This window comes from Apium graveolens, chromosome 11 (genome assembly GCF_009905375.1).
Source record: "Apium graveolens cultivar Ventura chromosome 11, ASM990537v1, whole genome shotgun sequence".
NCBI lineage: Eukaryota > Viridiplantae > Streptophyta > Magnoliopsida > Apiales > Apiaceae > Apium > Apium graveolens.
Genome location: NC_133657.1, coordinates 204,717,929 through 204,739,188, shown reverse-complemented (window position 1 = coordinate 204,739,188; position 21,260 = coordinate 204,717,929). Strand labels below are relative to the sequence as shown.

The 21,260-nt window shown below is 27.9% G+C and overlaps 1 protein-coding gene and 1 long non-coding RNA gene across 14 annotated transcripts; both read left to right on the top strand.

Annotated features, from left to right (window-relative positions):
- The first annotated feature begins 153 nt into the window (after positions 1-153).
- Positions 154-3,602, top strand: LOC141697460 (uncharacterized). The gene is made up of 3 exons (XR_012564733.1): positions 154-289; positions 1,072-1,175; positions 3,350-3,602. It is a non-coding gene; the product is annotated as an uncharacterized LOC141697460 (long non-coding RNA).
- A 2,555-nt stretch (positions 3,603-6,157) lies between these two features.
- Positions 6,158-9,377, top strand: LOC141697458 (kinesin-like protein KIN-5A). Of its 13 annotated transcripts, none has more exons than XM_074501848.1 (8): positions 6,158-6,458; positions 6,654-6,694; positions 7,255-7,308; positions 7,403-7,483; positions 7,639-7,828; positions 7,918-8,009; positions 9,001-9,045; positions 9,122-9,377. In XM_074501848.1, the coding sequence occupies exons 1-5, from the start codon at positions 6,416-6,418 to the stop codon at positions 7,660-7,662; spliced, it is 243 nt and encodes an 80-aa protein (XP_074357949.1). In that variant the 5' UTR covers positions 6,158-6,415; the 3' UTR covers positions 7,663-7,828; positions 7,918-8,009; positions 9,001-9,045; positions 9,122-9,377. The 13 variants fall into 13 exon arrangements, 7 of the variants coding, with proteins under 7 accessions (XP_074357949.1, XP_074357946.1, XP_074357947.1 ...); XM_074501845.1 differs by having other exon boundaries at positions 7,918-8,019; XM_074501846.1 differs by having other exon boundaries at positions 7,918-8,047.
- The last annotated feature ends 11,883 nt before the right edge of the window (positions 9,378-21,260 follow it).

Sequence of the window (21,260 nt, the reverse complement as noted above, 5' to 3'; positions counted from 1 at the left end):
TTGACATTGATTTAAATTTTTTGGGTCAATTCTTTGGCGGGCTTCTCGAATATTTTTTGCTCAGGATCTCCAAACAAGCACAGTACCACAAAAGTAATAATAATTTTTTTTATTAAAATAATAACATTTCAACTTACAAAAAACATAAAAATAGAGAAATTAAAATGAGAGGTGAAATAGGAAAGGGAAGACAAACGAAGACCAGAGTCTGAAAAACTATGCAAGCTCGAAGAAGAAAAAGACTCAAACTCGACAATTCAAGAGAGAAAAAGACTGAAGTTTGAAGAAGGCAAGCACTTATCTCAATCGTTGTTTAAGCTTTTTCCCCTAACAAATTCTTGGAATTAATTATAGTGTTTTGATTTGGGGTAAGTTATTTTGAGTTTAAATTTGCGGTTTATTTATTTGTCTTGATGTTTTTTAGTTATTTTTTTGTTAATTTAGGATAAATTATTGTGTATCAATTTAGGGTTCTTATGTACGCTCCAATTAGGGGGTTTTCATTTATAAGAACTTTTTATATATGTTTTTGTATATTTGTGTATAGTGTTCTAGGCATATAGTTTTTCTTGATACATTTCTATTTTTCCTAAGGGTACATAAATTGTGTTTCTCGTCACATGAGGTTGCACGACGTTCTTCTTGTTTACTTTTCCTGAAACATGGAAATATAACTTGAGAGGATTTGAGAGTGTTTTTGATTGTTAATTCAGTTGGGATAGGTGAGTAGACATGTTGATTAACACAGGACAGTCTATATTACTCTCTTTCATGATGAAACAACTCACTACAATTTATACTATATATGACATGTGTATTTGCCTCTGGGTACTCGTTTGTTGAGTATGGTGTTTGGTTTTTTTAATACAAGGTATGCGCTTAAAATTGTGGTTTATTTTTAGCTATGATCGTATGTCATTATTTTCATTCAATATTATTGTTGTTGGAATCATATCCTAACTTGTGTTGCTACATATTTGTAGATAGCCAAGAAGAAATTGATTATATTTGGAATAATTAGAACGTGATATGGACTGGTTTCTGATTAATGCTCATCATCGTGTTTTTCAGATTTCTCATCACCATCATTAGTTGTGATGTCCTGTTTCATATTACAATGAGCAAGCAACAACCCAAAACACTTGAATGAAACATCAGCACAGCTTAATATATAGGTAAAGTGGTTTACCTGCTTCTTATTATAAGCCAGTTATTATAAGCTTTTGATACTCTCCCTTCCTTTTCGCGGCTTTCCCTTTGTATGGTGCTTTTTTCCTGCAAGAAACAGTCATATAAGATGGTTTCTACTAAAAAAACGTAACAAAATTTATGTTGACACCATTTTATCCTGATTTAGGATGTCATTTTCCCAACCTTTATGCCTAAACAATATACCTAATTTTATTATTAGATGGTTGATACATAAGCTTCTCTTACATTAGTTTGTCTTACTTAACCCATTTTTAAAGTTGCAGGATACAATTTCTAATTGTTACATTATTATCTACTTGGAGAATCGGATCACATATCTGTCCACGACCTCATCGCTTAACAGCTAAAACAAATAATAAAAGTGACAACGATGACTATAAACTATCAATACCAATTATGAATTAAATACGCTATAACATTTAGAAAAAACATGATGCGACATTGTTTGATTATTCAGATTTATACCAGGCTCGTTGTCTTCAAAAGTAGTAGAACGTTTGCTCCTATTCATAGCTTCAATGTTATGCAATTAGTCCAGCGATAATCATTACTGTAAAATAATAAAAATAGGTTTTGTTAAAATATTAACAACAATATGTACACGATTACACTATAGATAATATATCATCAGTAATACAAATTCGATAGAAGATGATTTATACAAATGTTGAGTTTCATGAATATGGCCTGTAACAAAGAAGATATTATGTCTCTGATTTTGAATTTTTATGTTAATGTAAATTATGGATCTATGACTGATATGGTATCATAACAAATATATATTAATAACACGTTTGATAATACTGATATATTGATATTTAATTATTTTAAAACCCATGTAAATATTGGATAGTCCATAAATCTCGGCTGATTTGTATATAAATTAGTATGTTTAGGAATATGGGTCGACCCACTGTTCAAATTTAAAAATATGGGTTATGAATATTTATCAAAGTGTCATTCTTACTACAAATTTTAAGGAGTGTTCACTACTGCTGGTAAAGATATAATAGATAATACCATGTTTGAAGTTACGAAAATCATATATGTCTAACTTCTATTAGAATAAAAACTACGTGCTTATATAATTAAGCATTTAAGCATGTATTTTTTTATTGTAATTAAGAAGTTATGCATATATGTTTTAACTTACATAAGTTCAAAAATTGCAAGTTGATAGGATTTTTAAAACTAAAAAACATAAATACACTAATTCAAGAAAAATTAAAAAAAAATGCACATTCCAATCTTTCCAATAAACTTATGAAAAAATATTAACTATTATTAAAAACAAACTTAAAAAAATACTTATTTGAAAATGACTGAATATTTTAAATATTATTGAAAGCTCACTTAAATAACATGCAAACCCAAAAAATCAGTACTCAATTATAAATATTCAGTTCTTTTCAGTCATTTTCGAGCATGTATAGACCATTCTTTATAAATATTAAATGTATATATTTACTATAATATTATTGTGAAAACTACGAATCAAGCAAATAAATAAATTTAATTTTTTATTTGAATCACATTTTCAGTGGCCGCTCAAATGGGTCATTCTTAAACTTCTATTTATCTTTTTTAAGGTATTATATTGGGTTCAAAATTCTTTTATCTTCTGTTAAATTATTTCCAAATTATATTTTTTAAAATCAAGGTAATATAAATATACTTTTGTCTAAACGAACAACATTAAAAAAATATTTTGTAAAACTACATTTTTAACATTCATGAAAATGACACTTTGCCAAAAAAAAATCACACTCAGACTCCATGATGGCATTCCTCGAGCTGCAAAAATCATATACGTTTAAGTTTTTATTTAGAATAAAAAATAGGTGATTCAAATAGATTTACAACACTTGTCAACTAAAAAAATTATAAACAAAATATTAATTTTCAAATTTAATAAAAAAATTTAAAAACTACACCTTGAAATATTTTTTTAACATCATAAGGACATTTTAGTACATTTTTGAAGGTTGTGCTACTTTTATGAATTGAATGTAAAAGTGTGTCATTTATGGGAAGCAGCCCTGAAATACCCCTCTAGATTAATTGAGTATCGATATATTTCTTGAGGTTTATTATACATGTATATATATGCAATTTGAGTTGAGGTTACTCCTTGCAGGTTCAGTTTCCTACAGAGATTAATGGCATACTTGAAGCAGAAATGTTCATTGGGAAAAATGTGCAGATCATACCAAATGGTGTGGAAAGATTGAATTGTTTTTCATTTAAAGCAGATTAACATTAAGTTACGTAGTCTACTGGGACACTGCCAGACTATGAGATGACAAATTGAAGTTGGGGTATTCTATACACAAACATTAGAACACTACAACCTTTGCTTGCAATTAGAAACTAGTTTAACTTGCTGAAAATGTAGTACCAGATCATTTTGGATAGGGCGTACCAGCTCATTCCGGACAACGTATACGGTATACATGCTCAATCTGGACAGCGCATAACCACTCAATCTCGACAACAATATGGACAACGAGTTTTCTTTAAATCGAGACAGCTTGTCCCCTCATAATCTGGACAACGAGTTTCCTCTCAATCAAAAGCGATCTCGACGTGCACTGATTGGACAAATCTTGTTATGGTTTTGTAGTATCTCAAATTATATGTTTTTTTATGGTAGAAAATCCGCAACCGCTACCCTTCGGTACGTGAACTAGTTTAAACCGCACTTAAGCGACGGGTTTTGGTTCAGAAGGCATAATCATAAATTCTCCTCCCGTGGGATTCGAACCTGTGACCAAGAGGATAATTATCCCCTTTTTGACCAATTGAGTCAACCCTATGGTTTAGGTGGTGGCAGGTTAGGTTTCACAGATAACAGATATGAATTTTTTTAATATTTTAGCGTATTTTCTGTGTTCGAAATTGATTTTTCTTGCAGTGTAACATGGGAAATATCTTGGGAAAAAATTGTTTGTCGTCGTAAACACGGTCAACATAATCTAAAGGCCCTCTTAATGAATAATTACAGAACTTACAGCCCCTGATACTCAACCATAGAAGGCGAGCCAACTCTATAGTCTCTATGAACTCTTATCAGGTTATACAGGACTGAACTTTCCTATTCAATCAGCAACTTTGGACTTGTTTCATAACATATTTAGCACGTGCTGATGTATTTTAATAGAAAAGTCAAACTCCTGTCCACATTACCGCCCATTGACAATTTGATAGTAATAAATCTGACTTTGAAATATCTCTGGTCAAGATGAAAATTAGGTGGAGTTTAAAGGATGGACAACAAAATCAAGGTGGGCTGCACAACCACAACGATGAACTCCTATACCTAATACTAACTCCTGCTTTTTCACAGTGTTCTAAAAAGCGGAAATCGGAATTGTTCGGTAAAGAGACCTTTGAGTGATTAATTGGATAATCGGTGATTAATCGGATTGATTAATCGGAGCATTAATCGGAAGAAATTTATTTAATAAATAATAATAAATAATTCTATTTAAATTTCACTAATCTTCCATGTGATTAGTAAACCACATATCATTAATTTAATATTGATATTTAAATGGTAAGATTTAAAAAAACCACGACCACTAGTGCATAATTGATATTTAAGTGGTTTATACTAATTATTTATTAGTGATTACTTACTAGTCACTACTTGCTAGTTAGAAAATTACTACTCCCTCCGTCCAAAAAAACATTACTTGTTTTGACTTTTTATACTATTCATGGTAAGCGATTGAATATTAATTTACGTTTAATCTATAAGATCAAATATAGTCATGAGTGATCTTGTTAGATTCATATTTATGAGTACTTTAATACAATGAAGTTTTTATATTTAATACTAATACGAAATTAAATATATTAACAATCAAAAGTGTACATTGGCAACATGTCCAAACCTTAAGATTTAAAATATTATTATTAATATTAATTATTAAATATTAAATGTTAATTATTATATTCAAAAAACTTAAATTTTCCTTAAAAAAATGTTTTTTTAAAAAATTTCAAAGTTTGACCAATTCGACCGATTTTTGACCCAAATCGACCAATTTTTCCTGAACTGCCCGACTTTTGACCGATTTTTTAAAAAACGTACTTTGACCTAATTAACGATTAATCGAGACAGGATCAGTCCAAACTCCGATTAATCGGCCGATTTTTAGAACACTATTTTTTCTAAATTTGTTTATAATTTTACTGTCTTTTGAAAATAATCGTAAAAATGCGATTTGCGATCAGAAAAGACCACATATGCAGCCTCTTTACGTTTTCTTGAAAAATTGATTGAAATTTATTTTGGTTACATTCGAGTTTACATATGGTTGCATTCGAGGTTGTATCTTGTTATAAAATCGTATTTTTTCAAAAATATTTGAAAAATTGAATTTTTTCTGAAAAAAACTTAAAAAATTATATTTCTACATAAACCTTCAAAAAACGTATTTTTTAAAATTCTTCTATATTTTTTATCTTTGGAAATAAGATAAATAATTATTAGACATTATATATTTGAAAAATGCTCACCTAAATACGTACAGTTATGGGCACAAAGTAGGCCTAATGTCCAGTAAACTATGATCAGTACTAACTATAATATAATAACATTCCAACTATGATCAATACTCACTACTAGAAATAGTGCATACGACATCGGTACGTAATGCACCCGATGTTAAAAGAATTTTTAACATCAGTTTTCAATTAATCGATGTTGAATGAGAATATTGACATCAGTTTCTTATACTAACCGTTGTCTATGTTCACAAATAAAAAACTATCAAATCCATATTTTTAACTTTGACATCGGTCATTTTTACAACCTGTTGTCTATGGCCAATTTTTAAAATTTTGAAATTAACTTGTCAATTTTCCCCGATTTCGGTACACAAATTCCCCCCCCCCCTACCAAAAAAATTGTTTCCCCCTTTTACTTATTTTATTTCCCCATTTACAGATCTATTTCCCATTCCCTATTTTTACTCACAACCCGACTCTCTCTCTCAAACATCGACGACGACAACTCTCTCTCTCTATCTCTCTCCCTCTCCCCCTCCCTCTCTCTCTCAAACACTCTGACTCTCTCCCTCGCCTCTCTGCTCTTTTCCTTTCTCACCTAACTCTCTCCCTCGCCTCTCTGCTCTTTCTCTCCTTTCTCACCACTCCCTCTCAAAAACCCTAATTTATAACTAGTACAAAATCGACAATGAAATTGGACCTCATCAAGCACCAAATCGAGTTTCAAATTGGTAAGATTAGACTTAAATAGTAGCTTTGGAGCTTGAAAGGAGCCCTATATAGTTGGTTAAGTTGGATGTTTCTCCCCCTCTTTTACCGTCTTTCTCTCTTGTTCCGTTTTTCTATTTTTCACTTTTTCTCTTGGTTCTATTTTGTAGATTTCTCTATTCGCATTATTAATGTTAAGTTTGGCTAGGTTGTTATAGGGAGCTCTATTCAACAAGTTAGCAAGGATAAATCTATGTTGGTAAGGTGTTCTAACTTTTTATGTGTGAATCTAAGAAATCTGTATATTTATAGAGGTATAGATGCATGATTTATTCACTTGATATTCATAGGGTTTCATATGTAGTGAGGTTAAGATGTTCCGACATATTTTTCAGAATTTTAGTCGATGATCAATTATAGCATTTTCTTTTCTCTCTACTTTTACAGATTTCTTGAAGAAAAGAAAAAAGAAGCCATTTATCCAAATTATTGTTTGAAAAGATGACTGCAATTAGTAGAGTGCTGCAATTAGTAGAGTGCTGCTTTTAGAGAATGATATTCTTCATGGCGAGGTGTAGCAATTGCTAAGAGAGGGGCAGTATATTGATAATGCTTATTCAATTGAAAAACTCCAAAGTCGATTAAGGAAAACAAGTTAAAAAGTATAAAATATAGGTAATATATCAAAGTGTGTACATATATATTATATTGTTGTAAAGAAAATGGGGTTAGTTCGGGTAGTTTATTCAAGGGGGTTAAATTCACCTATGAGTGTAGGTGGCGAAGGGATATTGAGTTTGGTTGATAATTTTTTTACAGGCAATGACCGAAAAGATTGAGCGCATGGAACTTGATTTTGAATCAAGAGACAAGGTAATTGATGTTTTTTTGACATTCTTAAAGCTTTCTACCAATAAATTTGCAGTGATTGAGTTTTGCTTAACAATTTTTCTTTTATTATTAACAGCAATTTATGGAGCTCCAGGGACTTCACAATTCTCAGCTGCAACTTACTTCCGAATTAAGTGATAAGCTAGAGAAAACTGAGGTGTATTAACTTGTGTCTAGCCTGTTCACCAAGATCGGTCTGTATGCAACATTAAGATATTAAAACTACTTATGTTTGAGGAAAGACGTCCAACTCTTATGTTTGTTTTTTGAGTATGTTGTGTGTGTTTTGATTGAATTTTAGTACTTCTGTAGGGGGTGTCAGTTAAGCATAGGTGAATCTAAAAGACCAGTTAAAACATTTAACAAATCCAAGGTCCCTGTTTCCGCTAGAGTTGATGAAAACTCACATCCAACAACATTTCCCTCTCTTGATGAGTTAAAAGGAGCAGAAACTAAAATTTCATGGGACTCTCTTCCTTCAAGCCTGTTGAAGATTGGAAAAGTACAAATATTATAGTATTTGTTCAACTGAACTTCCTTCTACATCACATTATGAATAAGAGTGACTAAAAACTATTAGTTGCACTGCAGGAAGTGGTACGGAAAAGAGATGTTGCTCTGCGAGGTGCAGTTGAGGCTGTGCAGGAGGCTTGTGCTACTGAGTGATTGATAAGATGCCTAAGGTGCACAAACGTATGAACGTTAGAACTTTTTCACAAATGTCAGTATGTTTTATTCCTATAACACTTGAATTTTAGGTCACTTACCAGTTAGCAGTTTTATTAGCTTTGTACATGTATTCAGGAATGTGGTTACTGCAGCGTGAAAATGTAGGTAGTTCAATATTATGGAATTTAATCAATTAGCAACTAGTTCCCTGTGCTTACTGAGGACTCGCGACTTGCATATAACATTCAGTAACTTGTTCTACGACTGCTTTATATATGTATTCAGGATGTGGTTACTGCAGAGTGAAAAATGTAGGCAGTTCAATATTGTGATATTTAATCAATTAGCAACTAGTTCTCTGTCCTTACTGAGGACTCGCATATAACATCCAGTAACTTGTTCTACAACTGTTATTATCTATGCTGGACAGTAAACCTTTAGCTATCTACCTCATCTATTCAATTCAACATACCTCGTGCAATAAGTTCTTAAGAATGTTTGATGAGTCCTGTAATAAATTTATGATAGGCTTATAGCTTTGGCCTGTATTGTTCATGAAAATATCCCAAAAAGCTCTTGCCTGCACAATGAGTTTCCTAATTGTGAAACTTCAAATTTACATCTAAATGTTAAATTGTTGGAAGGAGTTTTCGTCCAGTGAATGCTATTGCATCTATTATTAGACGACGTTCATATTAGATCTCTTTATTTGTAGTACTGATGGAGTTCTATATCGTAGAAAATTTACCTAATCTCTTCTCTCCTTTGTTTTTGTTGCGATATATGCTAAAATATTTCATCTGTGACAAGTCTCTGGTGACTCCGGAGGGATTTATATTTGTTCGCATATATGTACTGAAGTTTCATTTTGAGTCTCTTATTAGTTTTATCTGTTTCTTTAGTCGCATATATATTTGTATGTCTTTAGTTCTAGGATATAATTCTTTACTTTTTGTAAAGCAATGATACTAAAGTTAATATGTATTTTACTATTATGCTTTACAGGATAACTTGGACGAACATGTCAATGTCACAAACTCTCGTTTGAAGGTCATTATCGTTAACTGACAATTTTCAGAAGCTTATGTCTCTAACATTTATTGACTTTCTATTTGCCTTTTTTCAGAGGATGTTACTCCAATCCCCACTGATAGCACTCGCAGAAACGGTGGTCGAAAAGGAAGGAGGCTGTGAGTTTCTGGTATAGCAGCACAAAGCAAGTTGATTTTGCTTTTAGTACTTAAAAATTAGTATAGTATGAGTTGGCTAATGGAATGCTTGTATTTCATTTGAAATGTATGTATAGAATGGTATGAGTAATATTTTGGTATTAGACTTGTAATTTGGATGAGTACCTTTATATTTCTGTTTGGATGTTTTTATTGGGATGTTGCATTGTTTTGGTTCCCTATGGCTGTAGGATGGCATGCAATTTACTGAACATTAACATCACAATGGTACATGTAAATCGATGTAAAAAATGTACAAAAGACATCATAAAAAATAATATTAAATGAAAAAGGAATAAAAAACCGATGTGAAATAGTCATTTGACATCGGTTCTGAAAAAAACTCAATGTATTTTAAGTCAAATAACATCGGTTAGAGAAATTGGCTGATGTTAAACAAAAAGATTTAACATCGGTTTCGTAAATAACACCCATGTCTTATCCATCATTTCATATCAGGGGGCTAATTTAACCGATGTCTGATCAAATATTTAACATCGGGCAACTAATCTAACCGATGTCTGATCAAGCATTTCACATCGGTTTGTTCGAAAGAATTTTAATAAATGGTTTTTAGAGCTTGTAGGTTTCATGTTTTAATGGATAAATTTCTTATAATATACTCATATTCACCTACAAATACTGTAATATAAGCTAAAATTTATTGCAAATACATCACATTTAATCTTAAAACCGATGTATAGCACTGTAACAGACATCGGCTGTTAACCGATGTTAAAGGCCGGTGACATTTAACATCACACGCGAAGACATCGGTTCAGATTTTTTTTAACATCGGTTATGAACCGATGTCTGATCCCATATTTCTAGTAGTGACTATCTATAATATAATAACGGAATGTGGTAAATAATTTTGTTTCAACGATTATCCCCCTATTTTAATTAGTACAAATAAATAAATAAATAAATATATAGGACTACTTTAATAGAAACCATTTTAGAATAGAAATTAGAAATCAAATAATTTTTTTAAAAATAATTACGTCGAAACATAACATATATAGTATGCAAATCGATCGTTGAGAGATAGAGAAAAATACAGTGAAGTCGGATTTTAAAAAAAAAATTACCGTTTCACGGGAAAAATTAAATTAAAAACGGAGGGGAAAAGTTGAGATTGGGTGTGGGAGGGTGTAGATTAGTTGGGTGTTAACCATTATATTAGATTGATCTAATGGTTTAAATTAGTTTCAAGTTTCTATTTGATCATTCCCTTATATATATATATAGACAAAAATTTAGTAGAGTCCGTTTTTTATTTGGAGACTTGGAGTCCTGTTTATAGGTCAGTTAGATTGGATGAAATGGACGTCTCATATTACATAACTAACTGCATTATACTTTACATACACCAAGTAGTTTATTTTTCCTTAATCAATATAATTTTTTTTATTTATGCATAAATCTTTTTTATCATTTACTCTACATCAAATATATTACACTATAATTTTTATTAGGCTAAGTTATGCATTAAAACTCTATTTTTGAATATAATTTTCACATATTATTTGTTTATTTTAATTTATAATTTTTATTTAGATTTTAAAGTACTACATTTTTTTTATAAAAAATCTACAATATGTTTTGCACTCTATTTTTTTTAAATATTTCACATAATATTTTATTCTGCAAGTTGCATTATATATTTTTTATTTAGGTTTAAAATTATTAAATGTTATAATTTTAAATACTACACTCTATTTATAAAGTTCTATGATTTGTTTTGCACTATATTATTTTAATAGTTTTTTCACATAATATTTTATTCTACAAATTGCATTATATTTTTTATTTAGGATTAAAAGTACTAAGTTTTTATTTATAAAGTTCTACAATATGTTCTGCACTTTATTTTTTAATATATTTTTTCACATAATATTTTATTCTGCATGTTGCATTATATTTTTTATTTACCTTTAAAAATACTAAATTTTATAGTTTGAAGTACTAAACTATATTTATAAAGTTGTACCATATGTTCTACACTCTATTTTTAAAATAAAATTTCACATAAGATTTTAATCATGTTACAATTTAAACTACTACACTCTATTTATAAAGTTCACCACTCTGTTTTTTTTTTATATTTTTAACATAATATTTATATACATGTTACATTACATTTTTGACTTAGGTTTATAAGTAAAATTAATCTCGTCTCTCACTTTGTATTCATCAATCTTACAAAAATTTAACGTAGTTATATAGGTCTCCAGGTCTCCAAATTATATTCGTCTTCACTGAACCAACTCTCTCTGAGATCCCTCTTATATAGAGAACCATAGAGAAATCTTAATTCTATTATACAATTTCATCAAATTTGTTGCTAATGTAGAATAATAACTATATTTAGATGAAATAAAATCCTTAACAACTGAAATTTGAAAAAAATAATTGATTTTAAATTTGATTATATTGTAAAATAATTTTGAACAAGTGTGAGTTTACTGTAATTCTACTACAAAACCACTTTAAACTATATCATCAAATTTCAATTATTTTTTAAATAAAAAAATTATGCAATTTCTTTTTTAATTTGGTAATTAAAATTTTTAACTATATATGATGAAAAATGAAATAGATTATGTATTTATATTTTTTAAATAATTGTTCTCTACGGACCTCTATCTCAGAGAGTCCTCCATGGATTGCCACCCTATATATATATATATATATATATATATATATATAGTGTTATATACATGTTACTCTCTAGTCTCCTTATCCCGCTAAACTACGACAAAACATATTCTAGTGAACTACGACCACATCTTATTCCTAACTTTTTAATATTTTATTATAAATATATAATTGTTATATATTTATATAAATAAATTAAAGTTATTATATGATTGGATAAATAAAATTTTAAACTTTTTTGGATATTAACGAACCCGTGCATCGCACATGATTGATGTTATAAAAGATAATAATAGGAATGAGGTAAAATTTAGTTCAATCATAATTCCCATATTTTGATTATTAAATATAAATAATAAATAATGTTATATAACTAATAAATTATTTAATTGCGAAACTACTAAACACATTCTCCCTATAATCCTAAACTACAACCACCACAACTCATCCTGCTAAATTACAAACACAACTCTTTCCTAATTTTTTTTTATTTTTATTATAAATTTAAATTACAATAAATTTATATAAACATATTAAAGTTAAAATCTAGAGTAAGTTAGAGTGTATTTTTTGTACGTGTACTATGTGTATCCGACCACTTCAGATACTGAATTTTAAAAACTCTACTTAAAACATTTTTGTAGTTTGTGTATTTCTGTCAAATACTGCTAACGCCATTACTTTGACAGGGGTAAAACAGTCATTTACTAATAATATGCAGAACTCAGAACCAGCAGGTGATCTTCAACTAATCCTATTAAGTTATTAAGTTCCGATAAAGCTCGGGAGCTTAAAACGACATGAATTTGTTCATTTTTCAGTATGCAATCCATCCAAAACATCTTTCCATCTCACAATCAACATATACGATGTCAAATATTTATCAAAACAAGCCAAAAAAACCCTCCAAAAAGCACAAGAATTACTTTCCAATGGTAAGAATCAATTGTAAATGAGTAGATATAACTACTTATAACATTAAAACCAATGAAAAACCTCTAGAAACAAAAAAAAACCCCAATTTCACCAACTTTTGAAATTGATTGGATGCAAGATTCAATTAGGGTTATTAAGAGCTTCTATCAGAATAAAAATTTGAAGTGTTTTTCTTTTCATATCAACTCAAAATCATCGATTGATCCTATGAACGAAGTTTGTAACACTAACCTAAATAGTTATGATAGATATTCTTGGAGGAAATAACGTTAAAGAAGAAGATAAATGTAAAAAGACTGAAATACCATTTAAAAAAGTAACGGAGTTCGGCTGAATTGACGGAAATACACAAATTACAAAAATGTTTTAAGTACAAGTAAACAAAATAGAGTTTTAAAGTTTAATATCTTATGTGGTCTAACACATATGATACACGTACACAAAACGCACTTTACTCTAAAATTTATTATATGATTGGATAAATAAAAATTTAAAAATATTTAAATATTAACGAGAACCCTTGTATCGCACAAGATTTAAGTTAGTAATACTTATAATAATATTTACAACGGATTTTCTAGTATATGTCCGAGGACAGACATTAATAAGTTTGGCGGAAAAGTTCAATCTGGTCCTTCTGTTAATAATGATATAATTCGCTCCTTCTGTTAGTAATGGTTATTCAAATCATCAAAAGTTGATGAAATTCAATGGTTAGAGTGTGACCATGGACACACTACACAAACCTAATTTACGAATTGTTTTTGTAAAAATATCTCAGTGTATTCGTTTAATTTTTTTTTGTTTCTGGCATAACTTAGTTGAGCGAGTTCGTATTCCAATGCAAGGTTCGTTAATAAGATTTAATATAAATAAAAAAATAGTTTATTAAAATTTTTCTAATATTTTTTTTTAAAATTCACTCCTCAAAATAGTCATTTGCCTAAAAAAAAATACGTAAATGTATGGTAGTTACCTATATTATATTAATCTTCTACTTCTTTTTAGATACTATATACTAATTGATATAAATTAACACTGCTAATATAAATTTATAAGTTTTTATTGTAATATCCATTTTAAGACTTTGTCTAAAAAAATTATACTCCCTCCTTCACATAAGTGTTTTTGTAAAAAGAAGTAACGTATAATTTTTTGATCAAATAATCAATTAAGAATTTGTTCTGATAAATTGGGAGTAAGCCAGAGACGAACCAGAACTTAATTTTTTACCACAATATATTATTGAGCCTTTTTGCAAGGACAGACACAATTGCTTGAACCATTTTAGGGGTGTATTCATTTCAGATTTTATTGATTTTGGAAGATTTTCGTTGATTTTAATTGTGGGTGGATTTTGACGGAGTTGATGGAAAAATCTTGTACAGCCTTGTTGATTTTGTGAAGTTTTCCACAAATCCTTCAAAATCTCATGTATTTTAAAGAGATTTCAAAAGTAAAATCCACAACTTTTTCAAATAAAAAAAATCCACCGATTTTTGAATACCATCAGATTTGATGTACTTTTAAAAATCCAAATTGAATACCGCCAGATTTCAGTAGACTTTTTAAAATCTAAATTGAATATACTCAGATTTTAAAAGACTTTTTCTAATCTATATTGAATACCATCATATTTCAAACGATTTTTTAAAATCCAAATTAAATAACTCTTGATTTCAAGAATCCAAAAAACTCCTTTAAAATCATGGACTACAACAAAATAGGTCAATTATGACGGAAAAAAATGCGCGCCCAATTTACGACGGAAAAAACAAAAACGTCGTAAATATTTACGAAGAAACCCAAAACCGTCGTAAGTTTAGTATTTTATTAATAAAATTATGCACGACACGATTAAACAAAAATGAAAATTATTTGAATTTACGACGATTTAAACATTTCGTCGTAAGTTAATTATTTTTATTAAAATTTTAAATTGAAATTGAATAAAAAAATATTTTATCTAAATTTACAACGATATATTTTCCACGGAAAAAATCATATCGTCAAATTTACGAAGGAAATTAAAATTCGTCGTAAGTTATCAAAGAGGGAAATTTAACTTTTTCCCAAAAATTTTGGCGGGAAAATAAAAATCATTTGAATTTGCGACGATTTGAACATTTCATCGTAAGTTTAATATTTTTATTAAAATTTTAACGTGAAATTAAATAAAAAAATTATTTCATCTAAATTTACGACGAAATATTTGTGACGGAAAATATTGGAACAACCAATTTACGACGGAAATTAAAATTCGTCATAAGTTATCAAAGAGTGAAATTTAACTTTTTCCCCAAAATTTTGGTGGTAAATTTGACTTTTCTAAAAATTTTGGCGGTAAATTTTACTTTTCCCAAATTAGAACATGATTTTTGATAATTTCAATTTTAAAAAATATTATTTCATGATCCAAACATATTAATGTCAACATTTATTTGTTTGGGTAACATTTAAAGAATTTCAGAAAAAATTAAATATTTTGATAAAATAATTTACTATGAACCTTTAATTATATCACTAATATATAAATATATATTGTCATCCATACGGTTGTATCGATGAATAATCAAACCATATATATACCATATTAATATCAATATATAATATTTACTAGTTAGTTGTACTAGTCGAACTGATGCTTAACTGTTAAAATGTCAAACCAAATAAAATTATTTTGATATGAAATTTCGGTTACATCACTAATATATATACCTATTGACATCCATATAGTTGGATAGTTGAAAAATATTTTTAAAATAATCGAAACACTAATTCAGGATATAACACTAATAGCTCTATTAGTCAAACTGAAACTTGAATGTTAAAATATCAAACGAAATAAAATTATTTTGATATAAAATTTTGGTTATATCACTAATATATATCTATTGACATACATACGGTTGGATCGTTGAAAACTATTTTTAAAATAACCGAAACAATAATTCAGGATTCAACATCAGTTAGCTGTACTAGTCAAACCGATACTTGACTGTTAAAATATGAAACCAAATAAAAATATTTTGATATATAATTTTGGTTATATCACTAATATATATATCTATTGACATCCATACGGTTGGATCGTTGAAAAATATTTTTAAAATAAGATTCAACACTAGTTAGCTGTAATAATCAAACTGAAGTTTGACTGTTAAAATGTCAAATCAAATAAAATTATTTTGATATGAAATTTTGGTTATATCACTAATATATATATCTATTGACATCCATACGGTTGGATTGTTGATATTTTTTTTTAAATAATCGAAACACCAATTCAGGATTCAATATTAGGTAGATGTACTAGTCAAACTGATACTTGACTATTAAAATGTCATACCAAATAAAATAATTTTGATATGAAATTTTGGCTATATCACTAATATATATATCTATTGACATCCATACGGTTGGATCGTTGAAAAATATTTTGAAAATAGTCGAAACATAAATTCAGGATTAAACACTAGTTAACAGTACTAGTCAAACTAATGCGTGACTGGTAAAATGGCAAATCAGATAAAATTATTTTGACATTAAATTTTGGTCATATCACTAATATATATATGTATTGACATCCATACGGTTGGATCGTTCAAAAATATTTTTAAAATAGTCGAAACATCAATTCAGGATTAAACATTAGTTAGTTGTACTAGTCAAGCTGATGCTTGACTATTAAAATGACAAACTAAATAAAATTATTTTGATATGAAATTTTGGTTATTACACTAATATATATATATATATATATATATATCTATTGACATCCATACAGTTGGATTGTTCAAAAATATTTTTAAAATAATCGAAACATAAATTCAGGATTAAACACTAGTTAGTTGTACTAGTCAAACTGATGCTTGACTGTTAAAATGACAAAAACGTCGTAAATATTTACGACAAAACCCAAAACCGTCGTAAGTTTAGTATTTTATTGATAAAATTATGCACGACACGATTAAACAAAAATGAAAATTATTTGAATTTACGACGATTTAAACATTTCGTCGTAAGTTAATTATTTTTATTAAAATTTTAAATTGAAATTGAATAAAAAAATATTTTATCTAAATTTACAACGAAATATTTTCGACTGAAAAAATCGGATCGTCAAATTTACGTCGGAAATTAAAATTCATCGTAAGTTATCAAAGAGGGAAATTTAACTTTTTCCCAAAAATTTTGGCGGGGAAATAAAAATCATTTGAATTTACGACGATTTGAACATTTCGTCATAAGTTTAATATTTTTATTAAAATTTTAACGTGAAATTAAATAAAAAATTATTTCATCTAAATTTACAACGAAATATTTGTGACGGAAAATATTGAAACAACCAATTTACGACGGAAATTAAAATTCGTCGTAAGTTATCAAAGAGGGAAATTTAACTTTTTCCCCAAAATTTTGGCGGTAAATTTGACTTTTCTAAAAATTTTGGCGGTAAATTTGACTTTTCTCAAATTAGAACATGATTTTTGATAATTTCAATTTTAAAAAATATTATTTCATGATCCAGCCATATTAATGTCAACATTTATTTATTTGGGTAACATTTCAAGAATTTCAGAAAAAAATAAATATTTGGATAAAATAATTTACTATGAAACATTGATTTTATCACTAATATATATATATATATATATTGTCATCCATACGGTTGTATCGTTGAATAATCAAACCATATATATACCATATTAATGTCAATATATAATATTTACTAGTTAGTTGTACTAGTCGAACTAATGCTTAACTGTTAAAATGTCAAACCAAATAAAATTATTTTGATATGAAATTTCGGTTACATCACTAATATATATCTATTGACATCCATACGGTTGGATCGTTGAAAACTATTTTTAAAATAACCGAAACAGTAATTCAGGTATCAACACCAGTTAGCTGTACTAGTCAAACTGATACTTGACTGTTAAAATGTCAAACCAAATAAAAATATTTTGATATAAAATTTTAGTTATATCACTAATATATATATCTATTGACAACTATACGATTGGATTGTTGAAAAATATTTTTAAAATAATCGAAACACTAATTCAAGATTCAACACTAGTTAGTTGTAATAGTCAAACTGAAGTTTGACTGTTAAAATATCAAATCAAATAAAATTATTTTGATATGAAATTTTGGTTATATCACTAATATATATATATCTATTGACATCCATACGGTTGGATCGTTGAAAAATATTTTTAAAATAATCGAAACAGTAATTCAGGATTCAAAACTAGTTAGTTGTACTGGTCGAACTTATGCTTGACTGTTAAAATGTCAAACCAAATAAAATTATTTTTATATGAAATTTTAGTTATATCACTAATATATATATATCTATTGACATCCATATGGTTGGATCGTTTAAAAATATTTTTTAAATAATCGAAACACTAATTCAGGATTCAACACTAGTTAGCTGTACTAATCAAACTGAAGCTTGACTGTTAAAATATCAAACCAAATAAAATTATTTTGATATGAAATTTTGGTTATATTACTAATATATATATATATATATATATATTGACATTCATACGGTTGGATTGTTTATTTGTTTTTTAAATAATCGAAACACCAATTCAGGATTCAATATTAGGTAGATGTACTAGTCAAACTGATACTTGACTATTAAAATGTCAAACCAAATAAAATAATTTTGATATGAAATTTTGGCTATATCACTAATATATATATCTATTGACATCCATACGGTTGGATCGTTGAAAAATATTTTGAAAATAGTCGAAACATAAATTCAGGATTAAACACTAGTTAACAGTACTAGTCAAACTGATGCTTGACTGGTAAAATGGCAAATCAGATAAAATTATTTTGACATTAAATTTTGGTCATATCACTAATATATATATGTATTGACATCCATACGGTTGGATCGTTCAAAAATATTTTTAAAATAGTCGAAACATCAATTCAGGATTAAACATTAGTTAGTTGTACTAGTCAAACTGATGCTTGACTATTAAAATAACAAACTAAATAAAATTATTTTGATATGAAATTTTGGTTATTACACTAATATATATATATATATATATCTATTGACATCCATACAGTTGGATTGTTCAAAAATATTTTTAAAATAATCGAAACATAAATTCAGGATTAAACACTAGTTAGTTGTACTAGTCAAACTGATGCTTGACTGTTAAAATGACAAAAACGTCGTAAATATTTACGACAAAACCCAAAACCGTCGTAAGTTTAGTATTTTATTAATAAAATTATGCACGACACGATTAAACAAAAATGAAAATTATTTGAATTTAAGACGATTTAAACATTTCGTCGTAAGTTAATTATTTCTATTAAAATTTTAAATTGAAATTGAATAAAAAAATATTTTATCTAAATTTACAACGAAATATTTTCCACGGAAAAAATCAGATCGTCAAATTTACGAAGGAAATTAAAATTCGTCGTAAGTTATCAAAGAGGGAAATTTAACTTTTTCCCAAAAATTTTGGCGGGGAAATAAAAATCATTTGAATTTACGACGATTTGAACATTTCGTCGTAAGTTTAATATTTTTATTAAAATTTTAACGTGAAATTAAATAAAAAATTATTTCATCTAAATTTACGACGAAATATTTGTGACGGAAAATATTGAAACAACCAATTTACGACGGAAATTAAAATTCGTCGTAAGTTATCAAAGAAGGAAATTGAACTTTTTCCCCAAAATTTTGGCGGTAAATTTGACTTTTCTAAAAAAATTGGCGGTAAATTTGACTTTTCTCAAATTAGAACATGATTTTTGATAATTTCAATTTTAAAAAATATTATTTCATGATCCAGCCATATTAATGTCAACATTTATTTATTTGGGTAACATTTCAAGAATTTCAGAAAAAATTAAATATTTGGATAAAATAATTTACTATGAAACATTGATTATATCACTAATATATATATATATATATTGTCATCCATACAGTTGTATCGATGAATAATCAAACCATATATATACCATATTAATGTCAATATATAATATTTACTAGTTAGTTGTACTAGTCGAACTGATGCTTAACTGTTAAAATGTCAAACCAAATAAAATTATTTTGATATGAAGTTTCGGTTACATCACTAATATATATACCTATTGACATCCATACAGTTGGATAGTTGAAAAATATTTTTAAAATAATCGAAACACCAATTCAGGATATAACACTAGTTAGCTGTATTAGTCAAACTGAAGCTTGAATGTTAAAATATCAAACGAAATAAAATTATTTTGATATAAAATTTTGGTTATATCACTAATATATATCTATTGACATCCATACGGTTGGATCGTTGAAAACTATTTTTAAAATAACCGAAACAGTAATTCAGGATTCAACACCAGTTAGCTGTACTAGTCAAACCGATACTTGACTATTAAAATGTCAAACCAAATAAAAATATTTTGATATAAAATTTTGGTTATATCACTAATATATATATCTATTGAAATTCATACGGTTGGATCGTTGAAAAATATTTTTAAAATAATCGAAATAGTAATTCAAGATTCAACACTAGTTAGTTGTAATTGTCAAACTGAAGTTTGACTGTTAAAATGTCAAATCAAATAAAATTATTTTCATATGAAATTTTGGTTATATCACTAATATATATCTATTGACATCCATACGGTTGGATCGTTTAAAAATATTTTTTAAATAATCGAAACACTAATTTAGGATTCAACACTAGTTAGCTGTACTAGTCAAACTGAAGCTTGACTGTTAAAATGTCAAACCAAATTAAATTATTTTGATATGAAATTTTGGTTATATCACTAATATATATCTATTGACATCCATACGGTTGGATTGTTGATTGTTTTTTAAATAATCGAAACACCAATTCAGGATTCAATATTAGGTAGATGTACTAGTCAAACTGATACTTGACTATTAAAATGTCAAACCAAATAAAATAATTTTGATATGAAATTTTGGCTATATCACTAATATATATCTATTGACATCCATACGGTTGGATCGTTGAAAAACCGTCGTAAATGGCCCGATTTCTTGTAGTGATGATTGAATACAACCAAGCACAAATTTAGTAGTTGAAATGCAGATGAATGGCTCTCCGTATAAAACCAAAAGATCCAGTGTGAGCAAGTGGTGAATGTGTTGAATATATAATTGTAGCCTCTAAACCAGTTATCAATATTTGTAATCTTTAGACCAGTTGTCTGTATCACATGCAGATGTCATTTTGTTCATCAATTCTAACAACCCAAATCATTGAAGTCGTGATAAATCTTAAGTAAATTGGAAAATATAGACTTTTAGTCAGTTTTACACGTTTCTTTTGTATGCTATCAGAACCAAATTAAAGAATATTTATTTACTCATTTTACTATATATAGTAACCCGTTTGATGTCCC

Bases quoted from the DNA above. Each gene is read 5' to 3' on its own strand.
- LOC141697458 (XM_074501848.1), top strand. From the start codon at position 6,416: ATGAAATTGGACCTCATCAAGCACCAAATCGAGTTTCAAATTG. The intron at 6,459-6,653 runs GTAAGATTAGAC...AGGTTGTTATAG, and splicing joins CCAAATCGAGTTTCAAATTG to GGAGCTCTATTCAACAAGTT. The intron at 7,309-7,402 runs GTAATTGATGTT...TATTATTAACAG, and splicing joins ATTTTGAATCAAGAGACAAG to CAATTTATGGAGCTCCAGGG.